Source organism: Talpa occidentalis, unplaced genomic scaffold (assembly GCF_014898055.3).
Source record: "Talpa occidentalis isolate TD23 unplaced genomic scaffold, MPIMG_talOcc4v2.1 talOcc4.3, whole genome shotgun sequence".
Taxonomy (NCBI): Eukaryota; Metazoa; Chordata; class Mammalia; order Eulipotyphla; family Talpidae; genus Talpa; species Talpa occidentalis.
The window spans coordinates 132,815,682-132,836,728 of NW_023603184.1; the positions used below are offsets into that span (position 1 = coordinate 132,815,682).

The 21,047-nt window shown below is 34.4% G+C and overlaps 1 protein-coding gene across 9 annotated transcripts in view; it reads right to left on the reverse strand.

The window, feature by feature from the left end:
• Positions 1 to 5,609: 5,609 nt before the first annotated feature.
• The window catches only part of IKZF2 (IKAROS family zinc finger 2), a 148,870-nt gene continuing 133,432 nt past the window's right edge, over positions 5,610 to 21,047 (reverse strand). For all 9 annotated transcript variants that reach the window (XM_037523984.2, XM_037523986.2, XM_037523981.2 and 6 more), the window contains 3 exons: positions 20,163 to 20,300; positions 11,944 to 12,087; positions 5,610 to 6,522 (listed from right to left, as the gene is read on the reverse strand). In XM_037523984.2, the coding sequence (XP_037379881.1) occupies positions 5,798 to 6,522; positions 11,944 to 12,087; positions 20,163 to 20,300 (1,007 nt within the window). In that variant the 3' untranslated portion in view covers positions 5,610 to 5,797. The remainder of the gene's footprint in view (positions 6,523 to 11,943; positions 12,088 to 20,162; positions 20,301 to 21,047) is intronic.

Here is a 21,047-nt window from a genome sequence, read left to right on the forward strand (position 1 = left end):
TTATATACCTTACTATTTTTAATCCAGCTACTTTTCCTTTTAATATAAAACTACACTTGAGTATAAAAATATGTCAGCAGATTATACAGCCAACAAAATCACACACAAAAATTAAGACTTAAGAGACCAATGAAGTGGAAGAGTTGACCTAATCTTCAAACTAGCAGGGGGAAAGAGAGGCAGAGGTATCTAGAGACAAAGATAGAAGGGACATGGAGAGAGAGGAGGAAAAAAGTGGGGTAAAACTGACAAATTTTGAGAAGCGATAACAGAGAGCTTCACAGAACGGGAAGTGATTTATGTTCAAAAATCTCAGAGTGCTTGACAGTCAAAGTTGTTTTTTTTTTTTTTTTTATCACAGTTTCAAAAATTGAACTTCTTAAAAAAAAAATAAAATAAAACAACAAAAAACAAAACCCAGAGTCCTTCCCTTGTTACAGTGTATTCATTAAAAAAAACTATTTCCAGTAGATTAAATTAAGTAGAATCCTGATTAAGTGCATAGTAAGGGATTCAGCGACCTCCACTTGTTCAAGAAGCTTTTCTTTCTGTGTGTCACTTGAGGTAATCTGACGGGCCCAATTAACTGCAAAGTGGCTTATCTGTACTTATGAAGTTATATGCTGTACTTTATGTGGCTTAGCAGAGGGCCTCTACATTTTATATTTTATTCACAATAAAAAGAACATCTTAGAAAACTAGTCATCCAAGTACCACTCTCTGTAAGGATTAAGGTTAATTCACAACAAATTTATACATAAAATATACAAATGCAATGTTATGGGAGGAAAAACCCCATAAATGGAATTAAGAACTTATTTCTAAGAGTGCATGTGAAAAATATCCACAAACTTACAGTAACAGCAAGAGAAAACTAAAAAGCTAGAAATAGAATGTTACATAAAAACCTTGTGGAAATTCCAAAATTTTAGGTTTCTGCAATAAATGTAAAAATATTCAAGGTGTAATTATTTGGCCTAGCAATATACTATGATAAAAAGAAACACTAGCATATCACAGCTTCTTGGTCATATGACATTTGCTTTGTATAACAAGCAGCTCTTATTTTCTTTTTAAAAGCTGTCATATCCTAACACATCCATCGCAAGTAATACACAACCATGGTAGGAAACCATTTCAGATTATGCTTTGGAGAATAGCAATGTGATATGACTGTTGAGTTTTGTTTCGTTCAAGAAGGAGACCTGCTTCTTTACATTATTCCAAAAAACATTAACAGATTAGAAGACAGAGGTTCTAAGACTAGCATGACACTAGTCTATAGATGAAATTCCAAAATAATACTGCATTTTATTGACCAAAACTTCCACTAATAAAGCCTTGCATGGTATTAGAACTTATTCTTCCCTAAAAGCAAAACATCATAATGCAATTCACAGCTAAAATTTCCTTCTACCTCACATTTGATCTGCATCATCTTATAATGTTACTGATAGGATCAAACTAAAATGATACTAAAAATCTGTTTTTAAAGTTTCTTTTTTCTTTAACCAGCTAAGCTGAAAGTCTCTGTATTGGAAATTAACAGTTTTGCCCTAAGAAAATGAGGATGAATTATATAGTACTCAATTTTAAGTGGTTTTTAAAAATACATAAAGTGTTGACAGCTAACCAACACTCTCAATGCATTTTAAAAAGGCACCAATATAAAGAAAGTTTATAAGTATTTAATACATTAAATTCAATATTTTTAGAGACCAGTTACTGTATATTTTAATTATTTTGCAGAAACTGGAGGTTTAAAAACATTCCTAAGATAAATTCATTATATACAAATGTCAATTTCACCCCCACTTTTTCTTTTGGATTAGGGGAAATTTGTTTTAAGAACAATTTTCATACAGATAGTACTTACTAAAATAATATATAAAATATAACTAAGTATGACCATAGTATAACTCATTCCTTCTTATAATATGAACAATCCAAAATTCAAAAAATAATGTAGCCAGTACCTCTTAAAAATCTAAGTTCTGTCTTAAAACTTGGGGCAAGAGAATATTTTTTTAATCTGTGTATTTGCAGCTTTTTAAAATTCTTTTTTTCCACCTTAAGGAATTATTTAGAAGGTTGAAAGAAATAAGATTCAGAAAATAAGTAAAGCAAAATTTTCATCTAAATGCTTCTCACTGATGTAAATTTTATCAAACATTCATAAAACATAAAGGCTATGTGGTTTTGAGAGGTGTACAACTTAGACACAGAATGAGTAAAAATGTAAGTTCACTAAAAAAACCTTGGCTTTCTCCATGTACCAGCAAGAAAAACTATGAACTTTTTTCTTTTCTATTCAAAGGTAATTTGTATTTCTTTCACTTTGGAGGTTTTATCAAATCAGCTTTAAAGTCTTTTTATTTTGTTTTTGTTTTTCATTTGTTCTTGTAGGTAGATAGAGAAGACTCAGTTTGTGAACAGTTCTAAAGACACTAGAAACTTCTTTAATATTTCTTAATACAGTCTTGGTAAAGTAGGCCTAGTAAATTGCTCAGGAATTAATTACAACATTAATATGCTCTTGTCATACATCTGATTACTCTAATTGCTTCTTTCCGTGCATTTTCTTTGAAAGAGTGTGTACACACACACATATACACTATGATGTGTTCTTAAATTGAATATATGTAGGAGAGACACTTCCTACATTGCATTCAAATAGAAATGCTAGGCTTTTATTTTCTCATATTGTTCCACCAGGAAATTATCAATGAGAAGTTCAAAAATCTCAAACTTTCTTCCAACCTGCCTACCAGTCCCCCTCACTGTTTTTAAAAAGTCCAATGGGAATGGCATTTAAAAAGTGATTTACCAGTATTAGGGAGAAGCAGCCACTTTTCCAACAGGAGCTGGAGATAAAATTTGGGGCAAAATTAGGACAAAGCAATGTGATGAATTTCTGAATTTTTGTAAAACTAGAAAATACAGTGGCTAACCCATTTTTCTGCCCCTCAAATACTCTCTGTAAAGTGAAATCTCACCTAAATAAACTGGGCACACAATTGTTATGTAAATCTTGACTTAAATGGTGTCTGACCCTCATATTTATTTTTAGGTGCTACCACTTGTATATTTCCTTTAGGGAAGAAAAGGCATGCAAATATAACCATCCAGAGTTTCCCAAAGCACTGTGCCCACAAACATTTCTTTCTAACATAAACATTTGAACTGACCTTGTCCTTACTTATCCCTGCCACATCCTGATCTATCTTAACCTCTATCTGTTCCTTCTATTATGAAGCTAAGAAAGGGTAGGTATACACTTACAGCAAATACACTCTCACAAACATTAAGTTTCTTCAATATAACAGGTTCCCCAAAAGGTGAATTTAGAAAAGGAGAGTGTATTAGTACTGTCTTTTTAGGGACACTACACAACTCTTTATTTCCATCTAGATTCCATTTCATCCCAGGGCAGGTACATGGGACATGGTTACTCATACAAACAGAGAACCAAACCAGTAAGCAGGAAGAGAAGTCAAGCTGATGCCAGCAGAAATTCACACACAGCCAGTTATGAGCATACTGACTGGCATCCAAATGTTTCCTTAATTTGCAGTAAAACACAACATCATTAGTCACAAATTATCTACCTTTTTTCAAAAAGAAAAAAAAAATCCAATTGTTTATGAGTAGTTAGGGTGGGTGGGACGAGGGAGTCTCAAAAGCATGCATGACCAAAAAAAAAAAAAAAAAAAAAAAAAAAGTAACAACTGACATTTATTTAAATTATTATTTTTCACATCTGTGTTTTGGTGCATTCTCTTAGCCTTAAAGGAACAGTTTGAATATTTTTCCAAAAATAATTATGACAGGGGTCAGTAAGAGGGAGCTGAGTTGTAACCATATTGCCTAGTATTATTGTGTTACTGCTCCGAGTTGCTAAAGCAAGCAGATAGTAAGGTAGAAAATGAGTGCAAAACAATAATGGGCTAGATTTCCTCTCTGTCCAGTTGTTTAATTCTCACATCATTCTGTATTATGAAACATAGTTTCAGAATCCTATTTAACTATCATTTTTTTTTTTAGAATAGTTATCGGTTACTGCTGAATCTCAATATTCATAAGTAGTATCAGGCAATCTAGTCATGGCCAGACCTGTGCTCCTTAAAGACAGGCAGTGAGTTCTGCCTCCCTTTGTGTCCCCCCAAATGATTTAAATTTATCTCACTAGTTCCTCCCTTTTAATGCTGCTGGGATGCAAAGGAAAAAAAAAACAACAGAGCACCCACATAAATGAAATTAAAATCTGCACATGAAATATGGTAACACATCATCATGTGTGGATTAAAAGAAGAGAAATTGTGTACTAAAGGATCAAGTTTCATCTCTGTCAAGGACTTACAATTAGTTGAATGATTCTGAGACCAGAACAGGGTCACTTTCACTTAGAGGTTCTGTCACATTCTAGACTCCAAAAAGGGTCAAAAGAAACTTTATGTAAAGCTCAATGTACATGCTATAAGCAAGTTCCCTTTACCTTGCACCAACAGTAGTAAATATTATTAGTGATGAAATGCTAGAATAAATAGCCCTACTTCCATATTCTTTCAGGGTTCAAGTTACCACATTTTCAGATCAAATTAGCAATTGCACCGAGAAGATTTTGAAAGTAATAATAGCCTATAGCAAGATTTTTTCTTTTTAAAAAAAACTTCCACTGGAAGAGTAAAAGATGATGGACGATGGACAGAACACTGGGTGGTCACAGCTTGAAAAAAAACCAGTGAAAAGAGAAATACCAGAAAAGGGATTTCTGAGTGGGTTTTCCCCCTACTGTTAGCCTAATTATATTTTTCTGCTGACTGGTTAACACTGATTAAATGCTGATAAAGTGACAATCATACTTTTAGAAACAAATACATATACTATGCTGCCATCATATTACAACTTTAAAAGAAAACTTCCCAAGCAAATTTATGAAAAGTAGAGGTCCCTTCTGGAAACTATTGACTGCCTCTTAGCCACTCTTAGACCATATGTTATTCTGAAAACTAGATAAAAATACTATCCATTAAAGGTGTTAAAAGTAAGGCTGCCAGGGTGTCTATAAAATGCCAGTCATCAAAACTATGGAAAAACAGTGCTTAAGTTTAGAAAAATAACATCAGAGGACCTCAGATGTATCGTAGGTGCCCTTAACTACCTGTAGTTTAAAAGTCTGCTCTATGGTACAGTGTATAACATACCTTATTATAAATTCCATAGGGAAAGTAAACATAGAACCCACAACAACTCATTCGAGGAGTTATCACTGAAAATAGCAATGTTTTTGTGTTCCATGATTTCTAGAGGATTAAAAAAAAAGTTTACACTTTGAAACAAATTCTTCTTTGAAGAGTAAAATTACTTACACCTTTTTAAACTGTGAAAGTCCCACCCAGAAAATTCTAAATTTTCCTGCCTGCAATCACCCTGAACATCAGTGGCAAATTAGAATCTCTTAGGTGAATCTGTATGAATCAAGTGATTTTTTTTTCCCAAAGCATGATATGCCTTATTATCTATGCATGGCAGAAATGAACTGCTCTTAAATTCCCACAAAATAAACAAGCCAAGTTATCAAGAAACAAAATCCCGTCCCTTCTCTCTTCTGTTTCTTCCTTACTATAATTAGGCAGAGCAAATGACACTGCGTCCACAAAATAAGAATTAATGACAGTAATAATATTAAAAAAAATAAAAGGTATGTCAACATCTGAGGGCAGGTGGGATTGTAAGTGCAGTATTTCTTCATGTGCAGTTCTTTACTTCATAGGGGTCCCCTTTGGAATGAAAAGGCCTAGTGGAATGTGTGCTCCCCTCGAACAATATGTGATGAAAACTCGTAACGGTCCTGGCTTCTGTAGCCACAGATGTTGCATTCCAGTGGGTCCCGGTAGCCATGGCAACCCATATGAATGGTATACATGACATGGTCTAGGAAAAGGACTCGGCAGTGCTCACACTTGAAGGCCCTAATCTGTTCTCCTTCTCCATTGAAGACCTTGTAGATGTCCTTCAGAGAGCCCTTAGGCGCCTTGGTGGTATCCAAAGCCTTGACATCCTCCTTTATGTAAGCTGGGCTTTGTTTCCTCTTGGGATTTAAGGCAGGGTTTCCTTGGTAGGACTGGTGGTCATCATGGCTGCTTTCTGAGTCAGTAGAATCCAGGCAGCTATTGCTGGGAGAGGCCTCTCTTTCCTGGGGTCGACTCTTTGGTCTGATGAGAGAGATAGGGCCATCCATGTTGTTTTCGTGACTATCAGAGGTTTCCCTGCTAATGGGTCTTTCTATCCTATTTGGATGATAGACCTGAGAATAAGCTGAGCTTATAACTGGGGCCACCTCAGCGATTGTGCTTGGCGGGTGCTGCATCAGAGGGTGAAGGGCCTCAGCTCCAAGGTAGGTGATTGCATTGTTGATGGCTTGGTCCATCATATGAGACTGCATCAGCTCAGCCTCCTTCTCATATGTTAAGTTCATATCAAAGTGAATGTCTGGGTAGCTGAATCGCATGAGCTTTTCCCCTGAAAAGTCAAGTGAGAGGAAAATTAAAAAAAAAAAAAAAAAAAAGAATGCATAAGACTGGTGATCGGATCACAAATATAAAAGTACAAAATGATCACCTCCACTTTACATTATATGGCATATCTTATACTTTAGATTAAACATTTGGAATTTTCAATTCTGTTAAGACTTACACTCTTAACCTGTGAAAAGGATTAGTAATAAAAACTTCACAAGCCATTTGTATTTGTTCTAATGTCACTATGAAAATACATCTATACTGAAAGATATGGTTATCTTATTTTCATCCTCTATTAAAATTTCCATGTGTCTAGAGCTCAGTGACTACAGTGGGAAAAAGAAATATCTGCTGAGAGTAAATCAGAGCCAATGTTTGCTTTTGCATATTTTAAACAAGCTACAAAGTCACAAAAGCACAAATGATCTGTTATCACTTCTGTCACAGCATCCGTTGTGTAGGGTTAATTTAGTTGAGTAACTGTTATATTAGAAAAACCTTACAGAGCCAATACATGTCATTATGGAGGATTCAAAATGATTACTATTATATTAAGTTACTATTAAAACACCACTAAAAGCTATATAGTCTGATAAACAAAATTTAGGGCTATTTGAGGAGGTTTTTTCCCCCAAAAGACCTTGCTTATGAGCTTGGGAAATGTTAAACTTCATTGTTTTTGCTTTTTGAAATGGTTATTTGCTCATTTTATATTACCCCTTTCTTATTTGGATGGTGCTGATATAAATAACCATTATTAGTTTTCCATGCAGGATGTGTGCATTTATCCCTTTAATATTTACATCAACAAATTTAATTTTACTTCAGTATTTTACTTCAACATAATATCTAATCATTAACTGTGTAAGAGTTTTGGTGGGTAAAACTGGAGAAATAATTTTAATTTTTTTCTTCAAATACTGCCAGTATTATATCCAAATGTAATTTGGATAGAATATTTTATCTTTTAAAAAAAATTGCACTGAAACAATTATCTAGATACTCAAACAGATAAATCTTATATATAAATATTCATTGAAAATATAAATAGATTTCTTACAAATGGTTTAATATGTTATGGGTAGATGCCCAACTTACAATATTGGATAGGAAATGTTGATCTGCTGGAGCTGCATTATGGAAAAAGTACTTTCAAGTAGATAGTATTATTTCAGATTTGAAGAAAGAGTCCCAAAGTGAGATCAAAGTAATGTAAAGATGTTATCTCAGGGTATTCAATTTAAGATATTGCAATGTCAAGTGTTTCAAAGTTAAGTTAGACATGCCTAATCTACCTTCTCAAGCTGTTTACAATTTAGAGGGCGTGGTGACAATTTAGGGATCATATATTGTAGTGTGATATGTGATATGGGGGTCAAATAAGAATATGTGACTTATTTTGGAGTAAAGGAAGACTTCTTAAAGGAATTAGCATCAGAGAAAGAAAGTGATGGCAAATATTAGCCAAATGAAGTAATGCATAGGTGGAACAGCTAAGCAGGAGAGCTCAAAGGCAAGAGGGCATGGCTTTATTTAAGCTATTACTTATGCTTCCATGTGACTGAGAGTGGAAAAGGTGAGAGAATAAATTCAGGTAACATATGGCTCATTCAACAGCTAAGGAATTTGAATTTGATCCTGAGGGTAATAAGGACTAAAGGGGTTAAACAGGGAAGTGACTTGACTAGGTATGTATTTAGCAAGACTATTTAGGAAATTGGAGCTGTAAAGATTTGGAGGCCTTAACTAGTACAATGACAGTGGAAATGGAGAAAAGTTAATGGCATAGAAAGAAATTTAAAGAATACAGTTCTCTAAATTGCTCATTTTATATCACCCCTTTATAGGGTTTGATGATTATCTAGACATGAAGAATGAGACAGAGAAAGAAGTGTGAAACCCAAGTTTCTGGTCTGAGAAACTTAGTGGATGGTAAAGAGATAGAAAAGATGATGAATTTAGTTTGAGGAAGAACTATGAGTAACAGACATGTCCAGTAAGTACTGAGATATAGTCTCAAACTCAGGAGAGAGATCTGACGTATGAAAGATGAGATAAAGATATGAGAATCATCAGCTGATAGACAGCAACTTCTGAAGGGAGTAGATAGTATCAGCCAGACATTAGGTAAAGTGTGAAGAGCAGAGGATCAAAAACAAAACCTGCAGCAACACCCAAGATTTTTATGTCTGCCCAAAGACCAAGGCATTCCTGCACTGACTGGGCTGCATGTTTTGAGAAAACGGGCCTTGCTCTTCATGGAATGAGGAATGTGTAGGGCCAAAGGAATGTGCCTATCTGAAGCTTATTCCTTAGATTATACTCTGGGTACTCAGATCCCAGAATTCCTTGCCTAAATGGCTCTGAGTTTGTGACAAGGTCAGCATAGTCTTCTTCATGGGTCTATCCTTCTAAGAACCAGTTGTGCTGCTGATAAGCACACTTGGACCTTGTGATATGCATGTGCAATGTGAAGATTTGGATGTGCAAACTGAGGTGTTTATACACCTTTTGGCACTGAACAGACCATAGAAACATGGGGCTAAAAGTGGGGCCTGACTGCAGGCCAGGAAATGGTTCTGATCATGCTGACAAGGTCTCAGAAGAATCTGAGCATTATATATTTATTCAGACTCATTCTTCCAAGTTAGGAAGGTAAAATATAACAGCTTGTTCATTTAACTTATAATGACAACATATTTAAGCATATGAATGGAGAGCTCCCTGAGTACTTTTGCCCCATTTGCATAGTGGCTACTTGGGGTAAATCCTTAAAGAAGACAGAGAAAGAGAAGTCAGAAAAGCTGGAAGAAATGCAAGAAAGGTCAATGTCATAGAAACCAAAGGAAGAGTGTTTCAAATAGAATGGATGATCCAGTAGTGACAAATGCTCTCCAGAACTTGTGTATGATAATCTAAAATGGAGCTACTGGATTTGGTAATTTTGAAGCTAGTTCTGACTTAAATGAGGACAATTTCAGTAGAGCATAAGGAAGAAAAAGCCAATTGCAAAACTGGGGAATGTGTGGAAAGAAATAAATTAGAGAAAGTAAGCATAGGAAACTTTAACAACTCCATCTCTGAAGCAAAGGAGAAAGTAGGTAATAGCTAGAAGGAGACTTGATTTTGAAAGGTTTTTTAAATGCTGAGTGTTTATCATAATAAATGCTGAAAGTAAAATGCCAATTAGAGGGGAGAAGTTGAAAAAACAATTTAAAAAAGAGAAAAAATGATAGTGTAAGGTATTTGGGGAGGCCGGGATATGAAAATTCCAGATCATAAGAAGAAGGATTACACTTACTCAGAAACAGAGATACTTCTTTCATAGAAACAGAGAAAAAAGAAGAAAATATTCACATGGAGGCACACAATCCTATAGAGTTAATGATATTGCACCGTAATCATTTTAGCTGTTTTTCACTCTCTGAATCTAGACATATCATCAAGGAATCTCATTTCTTGGTCATGTTTGCAGGAAGTAAAGAAAGACTGACATGGCCACATGGTGAGCAGGAGAGAAGATGATTCAGGGATGTATTAAAGGAGGAATGGACAACTGATATTTGAGATCAGTTATTCATTTATAGTGACACCAATCTGTATAAAGCTGGGGTTTTTCTCCAAAAGTTCTAGCATGTATAGATATGGAAGAGAAGCTTAGCTGGCTGCAATAGAGTGGGGTTCACTAAGAGAAGGTAACAGGAACCAAGGCAAGGGCATCAAGAATCTTAGAAGAGTGGCAAAGTGGTGAACCATGAGATTTAAGCTGTATAAGAAAAGAAAGGAGGAGACTAATTTAAAAAGTTCATTGGCCTGGAGTGTGTGAGAAGGTTGAATAATACTATTTAACTTGAAGGACAAAATAAAAAGGAATTATAGTTAAGTGTATCAAGATGGAATTCTTCATTTCAAAAGACATCATAGAAACAGTTCCTGTAGGATTGGTATTACTGACAGGATAAAATCTAAACAAAGAAATAGTGTTATCAAATTCTTAATAAAAATCTAATGCCATTCATTTAAGACCATATGATTATTTAAAAAATCTGTCAGTCGAGAGTAGCATCTCTACATCACAAAAAAAAATCAAAATATTACAGAGCAGAACAACCTAAATTCCGAAGACAGAAAGCATAATAATTTGTTTCCTAAGTACTATTTGGTTGATTATATAGACAGTTAATGGACATTCGTTAATCAATGTTAAAGTTAGATGAACTGAGAGTAAAAACAGATAATTATTTAAAAAAAAATGAAAAAAAAAAGATATATTACCTAGGGCTGAAGGAAGGTCTTTGAGTATACTCCCAGGACTTTTAGGCTGTCCTAGTCTGAACTATGATCCTTACAACTATCCTTTAGCTTTCTTTCAATGAGCTCTGTCACTAATATCTCCACCTAGTCTTAAGGTGATATTTTGGTCATTTGTGAATTCATCAATTTTACATCGAAAAGAAATCTCTAGAGTAACAGAAGTATCTTCTCCTCCTTGAAATAACCAAACAGAAGATTTTCTCCCAAACACCACTCAACCCACATCAGGATGTTCTACATACTCATCATACATACATACATACTGGTAGTATCTCTTCTAATATTTACCTAATACAAATTCTGTAATTATAAACACACATACAATTAATGACAATAATTTATGGAGAATCTCTACTTTTCATGCATTCTATCCTAAAAAGATGCTTTTTATATCTTCAGAGACAATTTAGGACTTACAGTATGCTGACTGATGCCAAATCTGAGTGTACCAAAGAATATCAAAGGGATAGGGGATGAAAAAGGGTCTAAATATATACTTAATCTTCTTGGTTCAAAATCATAGGCTGGATGAAAAAAAAAAAAAGCTCAAAATATAAACTACAGATCCAAATATGAAACATCTTGAATGTAGGTTGAGAAATATTTTTCTCATGCAGAGCTTTGGAGAAAAGAAAAAGATTTCTCTTCATTCTAGGTCAAATAGTAAAAGCATTAATATTACATAGGGAAAACAGTTTAAAAACCTGGCACTATAGCAAATCAAAAATAGATTACAAAACTGGCTTATAGTCTACACCATTTCCCGTAAGTATTATTATTTAAATACCTGAGCATTTTACTTTTACAAGCTATTTCACTTCATATATCATTTCATCTAGAGATAGCAACTTACTACTATCAGCCTTCCTTTATTTCTCTTTTTTAGACCTATCCATGCCTAAGGATAGGTGTGTATTTGTGTGTAGGTGTGTGTTTGTGTGTGTGATGCACGTGCATTGGCATAGACAAAAATGGAGCAAAGATGGGTCTTTACTTCATAAACTGAACTCTACCACATATATATTATATATATATTTCATACATGAGAATATGCCTTTACTCATTAAAATCACCTTTTAAAAGAAATAAAAGCATCTGTAATGCTTACCCACAAACTTTTGTGGAGTGGAGCTTTTACGTTTTCCCATATTCCCCGCGAGCTTCTCTATAACAGCAGGTCTCTCAAAAGGCACCAGCGAAATATTGTTGTCCATAATAGGCTCTTGTTCCTTACAATCTTCCATAGGAGGTACTATAGAAAACCATGGAAAAAGAGCAATTTGATAATTTCTTCAACATTTTAAGAGAGATAAAGCTGGACTTTCCATCACAATATGTGTGACACAAACATTAAATAGTATATGTGAATGCAAGCAAGTAGAACGAATAACCTCTGATATAAAAATGCACTACTAATTTTATATACACACAGATACACAGGATTTGTTGTTATCCGAGTCTCTCTCAGATGAAACATACAAACTGTTGTGATTATTGGTAGCAAACACGTTCATCTTGTTTCTCATCTCATTCCTCTGAAAGTGTTTTTAACATTGATTAAAATCAATACTACTTTAAGACTGCACTATTCTCAAAGCTCTTGGAGTCTATTTTTCTAAAACAATTTAAGTCAGTCACCTTGTGTTGGAGGAAAGCTTAAGCAGACACACATGATTACAGCATAATATTTAACCATTTTTTTTTCACCCATCTATTTTTCTGGAGCAGATTTCCTATTTGATGAGTTGAGTAAGCTGTTAGTCCTACTGGCAGTAGCTAATACCTGCACAAAGCGATCCAATTCTGAATATGGAAAGGGTAGCAGCTTTACAGCTATAATTTATTTTAAAAACAGTTCTTTAGCAGGATAAAAGAATCCTGCTCTTTTCTAAATTGGATTCCAAATCCAAGGTTTTCCTAATTAGCATATTTGCTCACTAAACTACTGTTCCAATTCATTTGACATAATCTCTCCAATGAGGCTCCCTCTTTGTTTCTTTTGCCTAAGTTCCATGGGTTAATGTATTAGTTTATAGATACTGATATTAGATATTGACATTAATAGTGTAGACAAAGAAGTTACAAAAGTTATTTCTGAATAAAATTACTGTCACAGGATGTTTAAGGGTAGAGAAACTACTGAGACACATCAGGTCAGCTGATTAAAACCAGTGTTGACAGGAAAGATCTTAACATATAACTTCTTGATTATTGTTGCTTTCTCCAATTCCACTGTGCCAGTAGTTTTGAAGCCTAATGGTTTCCTATCTTAGGAGAGTTTGACTTGCTCAGCATGCAATATAAAATGATTTCTTCTGCTCTTTTAACTTACGCATTCTCTTTTATAAGAATGGACACTAAAATAAAGTGAGAAAGCAAGAGACAAAAGTTAAAATTCAGTACACAATTCAGATGACCTACTTAATAACTAATATAGGTTGCCAATTTTGAAGACAACAAAAAATTGTATCAGAAAGGTTTTCCTGATTTGGACATGTTTTTAAAACACTGACATTCAGTAGAATTTGTAGGATGACCTATGGCAGACACAATGAATAACTAACTTGTGTATTTAACTTAGTAGTGGATGGGCCAGAAAAAAAAAAATTAGTCTTTAGTTCCTGTTTTATAAATGGTCGTCTGGCTGTAAATGGTAAGGGATTCTGTAATTGTTGGATATTAATTTGGAAAAAAAAATTCCAAGATGGGATTCAGAAACAAGGAAAACATTGAGTTTATTTCCTATAGAGATATAATTCATGATACTATCAAGTGCAAAAAGTATGCCCTGAAACATTACAAAAACATAATTTTTTTCAACAACAACTGAAATTTAAAAATATGTACTTAAAAAGAAAGGCAGAGATGACCACAGAATTCAACTAAGGGCGGGACTAGAAAGGTCGAATGGCACTAGTGATGTGGCGAGGAACCATTGAATTAGATACAGATCACAATCCAAGATCCAAAATGAAAGAAGGAAAGAAAAAAAGTTTGTTGTAAATTTTGCTAAAAACGGGGTTTGCCCCCAGAATTGAATATACTAATTAGTTTTGAAATGAACAGTCCAAAACTTGGCAGTTTTGTTCTAAGTCTCACCTTGAATTTTCATATTTGCACACAATTAACACTCAAAACGAAACCTGGGTGTGGGAACGGTCCCATACCACATCCACCTCAATTCAGATGATTTGTCCCAAGTTCAATGAAGCTCATGTGAACTGAAAACAATGACTTCGGCAGAGCTCTGGTCTAACTTCTGCTTTACAACAGCCCTTGATATATCAAATATTGATCTCGTTGCTACCATATCAGCAAAAAATAATAATAACTGATGTGTACCCTGTGATAAGCACTGTTGTAGGATGGTACATTTTTAATAATTCATTTAATTCTTCTAAAAACTACCTGAGATAGGTACTGTTACCATCTCCATTTTACAAATGGGGAAAACGAAGACAGAGATGTTTATTGATTTAGGGTTTATATCTATTTATCAGGGAATAGTGTTGAATCATGTTGATATGACTCCAGATCCTGTTGTATACTATTATTTGTAGACACTAGTTTGTGTTGACTTTTTATAAGCATGTTTGACATATGTATTAGGTCTACCATTGGGAAACGATCTAATACACTTCTGAAATATGTAACTGATCTTAAATTTTGCTTTCATAAGTCTGGGTACAATGCGTCAAAATGTTTCTGCATATATATTCCTTGAAACACAAAAGAAAATCACTAACTCAAAAACACATCAGTCACATAGTGAGCCATTTATCTAGATTAAGAAAATATCAATATGCTAATTTCACCAGTTAGAGCACTTCCTAACCTGGAAGTATCTTTCTGGAACTTACTTTTGAAATCATAATGGGAGAAATATATACTTACATTATTTCATTATCTCATCACATTGATAATCCATAAAGAGAGAAATTTCTCTCAGCATAGCTATTTTTACTAGACAATCCACTCAAAACTCAAATTCCAAGATAATTTGGGGACTTAGCTTAGGTCACATGTCTACCTGCTAGCCAAAAGAGGGCAGAACACCTAGAATGAGTCCCACCAAGGGCTTCACTAACTGGGAGACAATACTCTAAGGGGAAATGGAAGTTTTGTTATCAAAAGGAGAAAGGTATGTAGAGTAGACAAAACAACAGATGTCTTCACAAATTTCTTCCATACTGTCGAATCTAAAAAAACCTATTCGTCTTAGTAATTTTCCTGACAACACCAGACAGTGCTGACATTTGCTTTGGCTTCTGTGAAATTACTCTTTCCATTTTCCCACCTTCTGCTCTTACTCATCTTCATGGCTTTTTTTTCCTTGTATTTTCTTTGCCTTCTAGATGTCTCACTCTAGACTTACCCACATAACCTTATAAAACCTTTTACTTCAGGTTATTATCTATATATTGATTGGTCCCACAACTTTATTTCCTATCCAAAACTCTCTTGAGAACTTGAGATCTATGCATTCAGCTTCCTCCCAGTTTCACTTGGCTGTCTCTCACAGGTACCTAAAAGATATTATGTTCAAAAACTGAAATTTCTATTTTTCTACTACTCATCTCAGTGACTGGTACTACTACATATCGGGTCATTCATACTAGACAACTAACAAATCCTACATTTCTTCCTTTCACCCAGACGTCTGACTTCCTTCTCCCCATTCCTTTTCCTAATATACACACATGGAGTTGTCAAGTGTTTAAAATTCTACATCCATAGTTTCCAGTCACTTAACATTTCTGCATATTTGAGGCAACTATATTCAATTCGACCAATCAGGAGATTGCTGTGATAGTCTACTGCATATGTTCTGATTCTTCTGATTTACCTCCCACATTTCTAGCAGTACTATATCAATGTAATAATGTTTTTAGGCTAAAATATTAAATTATTTGCTTAGTCTAATATGCCCTTGATGATTTGTTCACAGTCTGTTTCTCTCACTTTATCAACCTTCTGATTTTGCTTGCCCTTACAAACTAGACTCTAACTATACACAGCAGCTTGTGGGTCCTTAACCCACTCTCCTCTTTTAAACTTCTATTTTTTGACACTTGCTATTGTCTCTGCATGAAATACCCTTCTCCACTTATTTAGCTAGCTATTTTGCCTTTTAAAGTGCCACTGAAACCATAACTACCCTAAAAATTCTTCTTGGACACCCAGAGTGGTTTGGATATCTATCTTCTGTGCCCTCATAATTCTTATCACACGATGCTCTAGCTCTTGGTTTACTATATTTCTTCCAATAATTGATAAGGGTATAAGCACTGAACCTTAGGGTAAGCACTGATTTTTTGCCTTTAATAACTTTTATGATGAGAGACAGATGTAATATTCAGTGGATGTTTACTGAATGTTTTTATGAAGAAAATGTTTCACCCAACAGGTTGACAAAGTTTACTAGAACATTTACAAATTTATTTACAGTTTATTACATTTATAGTTTATTACAAATAAACTGCCAACAAGTTCAAAGCATAAACTAAAGAATATATATGTTTTCTTGCTTTAATGTTGGCTATCTTTTTTTGTTCACACTTTCATTTTATCTTCCAATTAAGGGAAAAGATAATTACACCTTTGGTTTTGATATTTTTTTCTTCAATCTGATAAAGATAACATTCAAATAAGATAATCTGCCATAAAGTCCACTTTATTATCTTTTTTTTCCAAAATTACACATGATGAATTCCCTCCCTTGTCATAAAACTCAAGAACTTTTCATTCTCCTCCTAAATATATATTCAGTTTTCTATCCTTTTCTCTTGTCCTTTCACCACCCTTCCTCAAACCCATCAGGTATCTACCTAAAGTCTACACTGGGGACTACACTTTTCTTTAGAAGACACACATTTGATCAAACCAGTGAAATTCAAAGATTGGATTATCACAAAAGGCTCTAGTATGCATCACACTCTACGAGTTCAGTTTCATTTTCTGCCACCCCTTTACCTCCAAACTATATTCAATGTCTTGGAATCTGTTGTTAATGTTATTTTATGTCCCCAAACCTTAGCCTATGGCAGTTTCTCTTGAACACATGTTCTCTGTGCATTGGCCCAATCTAAGCAATTTTTTTTTATTCTTATGTACAGCTCAAACACTGCATATGCGAAGTTTTCTTTGACTTTTCCAGATAGATCATTCTCATCAGTGCTACCAGAGAATTGTATAGACACATTTGTTAGAGCACTTGCGTCAATTTGTCTTAAGTATGTAAGTTACTACCAGGCTATAAGTATAAGAATGAAATTGTGTCAATTTATCTTTATTGCCCCACAATATACCACAGAATTTGGCATACAGCAAGACCTTAATAAATGTGCCCTGAAGTGAAAGAAAGCCTCCTGGAATCAGACACCTCCTTGTTAAAAGAGCCAACAAAGGGAAGAGTTTTGTGAAGGAGAGGCTAGAAAATGTAATTTTGGCATATGTGAAAAAGAAAAAAAGAATAGTAATTAATTCACATTGCTAATAGCAACCCCAAAGATAACTCCCACACCTACCACTAAAAGAAAAAAGAAAAAAAACAAAACCCAGATGTAACAGGATATAGAGGGAAAGGGATAGATAAGAATTTCACTGTGTGCATGTGTATGGGACAAGGTAAATATGAACTCTAGCAGCATCTGATCCATGTTTTTCTCATGGCATTGATCAATTCATACCTCATATGGTGAATTTCCCATTAAGAATTTTAACAAAAGGAATTGCTGGATCATATGGAAGCCCCGTCTTTAAAACAAGGGGGCGGGGATTGTATGGGGACTATCACCAAGATGAAAATATTGTGCAAAAAAAAATGATGTAAAATATATAAAATAAAATTAAAAAAAAAAGAGTTTTAACAAAAGGAAAGGAGATTAAGGATAATCTCAAATTATTAGTAGTACACACGTAGGAAAAGCAGAGCATGAAGTGTTAGCATTAAGGTAAACTTATCTGGTTAAAACTACATATGATATTTAAGAACAAATATTTGGGCCTGTAAATGATATCAAAACATATCACTGCTCTGCCTTGGCTCTGCCCCTGTTGCCCAGGATTGGGTGTTTATTCCACTTTCCCCTGCTCTAGTCCAGCTTCAGTGCCATTTGTAAAGGTCCCTGTCCTTGTCATGGTTTGAGTAAAAATTTACCTATTTAAATTTTTTGTTAGTAGTTAATCTACAACTGGTTAATCTTCCAAAAGATAATTAAACATTGATTATATGTATGTAAACCTTACCTACCTATAACAACATAAAGTCTTTTAGGAGAGACTTTATTTCTTATTCAGGTAAGTATGCATAGAGTTTCATGATTAACTGTGAATGGGAAAAGGAATTAACAGAATTAATCAAATGTAAAAACAGCAAGGAGGGCCTCCCCGGTGGCGCAGCGGTTGAGCGCTGGGTTGCAAAGATGCCCGCAGCCTCTGCGGCGCCGGTTCGATCCCCGGCTGCTCCCCGGCCACCGGAGGAGGGTCCCACATGGCGCGCAGACCTCTCCTGCCGCCCGCTGCTCCCCTCAGCAGTGTACTTCGGTCCTTCTGCCTGCTCTGCTCCCCGCTCTGGCTCTGGTGAATTCTCTCACCCTCCCGCGCTTCTGACTGTACCCAGTGCATGTATAAACAAAACAAACAAACAAATAAATAAATAAATAAAACGTGCCTCTATTAAAAAAAAAAAAAAAAAAATAAAAACAGCAAGGAGAGAACATTATGTGGAAAAACTAGTAGTGATGCCCTAAGATGTCTTTGGAAAACTTTGGCATGTGCCTACAGCATCCATAGGTTTCCCTGCCTCAAACTACCTCCAAAAAAAACCACAATTTAATCACAGAGTGTGTTGTAGGCAAAAGAAATCTCAAATTCCAAAGTTAATGCTAAGAACAATGGAAAATTTACTATTCCTTAATATTTAATTCCCAGAAATGTAATAGTAAAAAGGGCTATTTATTGGGTATTTATTATACTTCCAAACACATTAAATTCTCACATCAAGTCTATGAGTGACACAGCAGAGTAGTTTTATTGGAGACCAGGATTCACCATTTTAACCCCTCTGCTCTAGATTCAGTACTATCCTCAAAAGTCCTAATAATCAAACGTATAATACCAAACTTACCAAGATTTAAGAAACAGACAGGTTTTTAACAAATATTAGATAACAATTTTAATAATAAAGCTAAATGGATTCACAATGATAAATGAAATCTATTTTTTTAGAGTATATAAATTACCTTCATTACAAAGAAATGCTTAGATCACTCGGGATAATAAAAGAAATGCTTTAAATAAAAAAAATCACAATACAACAACAAATAATCACATCATGTTCTATATAGTATGTAGTCTATGAAACAAAAACTCGACAAATAATCATGAACTGTCTGTACCTGTAAATCACTAGGTGGATAGTTTTATTTTTAAAGTGACTAGAAACTAGACTTTTGCTGGTGAATTTAATAAATACAGATGTTGATTTATAGTGATATAAAACTAATGTCATAAACAAATGTTACTTCAATAAAACTGTGACTATAGCATTCCATACTATATTTGGCAATATTAGTCAAACTTTTTTTAATGAAAGATATAAATGTATTAATACACTATGATTTTGTATGTATTTTTATTAATAATTAAATCAGCCAGTATAAAAATAAAATTAGTAGGACAAGAGAGAAATTTAAGGAACTGAAATTCATAACTCTCCGTTATAAGGCTGATTTACTAACATTAATAAGAGAATTACAGATTGATCGGGACTGCCTGCCCACCTGCTACTATGTATTGAGAAGATGTGGATGTTTTGCTTTTTGTGGAGAAAGCGGTGTGCCTAATCGTGTTCCCCACACTTGTAGTAAGCGAATCAGTTTTTTCCAATTGCATTACTATCGTTTACCTAAGAGAGCTGAAAATACACAAATAACCAATTAATTCTTCTAGTGAACCTATTGATTTATGTGGAACCATCTTTAATTATTTGGTGCAGCAGATGAAAGAGAAAACATTTCCTTCCTTTATTGTATTCAAGATCAACTGCCTTATGATTAGGCTAATTATGTTAATTCAGACAGGTGTTAAAAGAAATAATTGGAGAGTAGCACAAAAAAAAAAAAACGCAACATAGCTTGTTTGCAAAATATCTCAAAGCTTTACTTCTTTCAAATGCTTAAGAAGATAATCCCACACAAAGTTAATGATATCTGTTTTAAAATTGTTTTAAAGAGTGAGATTTTATCTTTATGCTGAAGGGTGGTAAGAACTCTCTAAGCCAGAAATTATAAAAGCAGTAGAGGGCTGAATGCCATTTTTACCCACCATGGTGACTCATGACCTGCCCAGCAGCCTCCATGCTGACATTCTGGAGATAGTTGTGGCAGCGCTCCTTGTGCTCCTCCAGTGAACTGCGCTGCTTGTAGCTTCGTCCACAGTAGTTGCACTTGTGAGGTTTACCCACTGTGAAGAGAGAGCTCAAGGTCAGTGCACTGTCAGTCTCACCCCAATCAAAGTTAACAGCTAACTTCTGACATTCTGGAGGAAGCATATTTATGCTTTTCGAACTTCAATCTCTTCCTCCTCCACATTCAGATTTAGGCAAGAAAAGATAACAAATTTCTACCAGACTAAAAGATAACCAAAAAAATAAGCAGTTTATACCCGTGTTGACAGGGGAAATACTGAATCAAATTCATGCTCTGACTGTATCCTAGATTATGAGGATCTGGTGATCAATCTTCAAATTATCTGATTCTTAACACTAACATTTACTCACACAATTCTCACAGTTTTGACTCATTCAAAGACAAATCAGAGTTGTCCTAGATACATAATAATAATTTATTTATCGGAGGGGGTAAAGATGGAATTTTACTGAAGAAAATTAAAAGGCAACAACTCTAGTTATCATTATTCACGGGTACTAAGAAAACTAAAAAAAAAAAAAAAAAACTTAAAGTAATGAGCATAAGTACAGATAAAAGCAGAAACTTTCTCTTTTCTTTCCACCTTGGTAATAACTATTCACACATGCAAAATTTTACAGCAGTTAAGTAGATTCTCCCACATTAGCACATTCTTACATTACCAAGAATTAACTCACTAGGTGTTTTGAGTCAGGAGTATTAGTAATAATCAACTGAAGCCTGAACAGATTTTGTTATAGTAATATTTTCAGCACATTTCACATTCACAAGTAAGTTATCC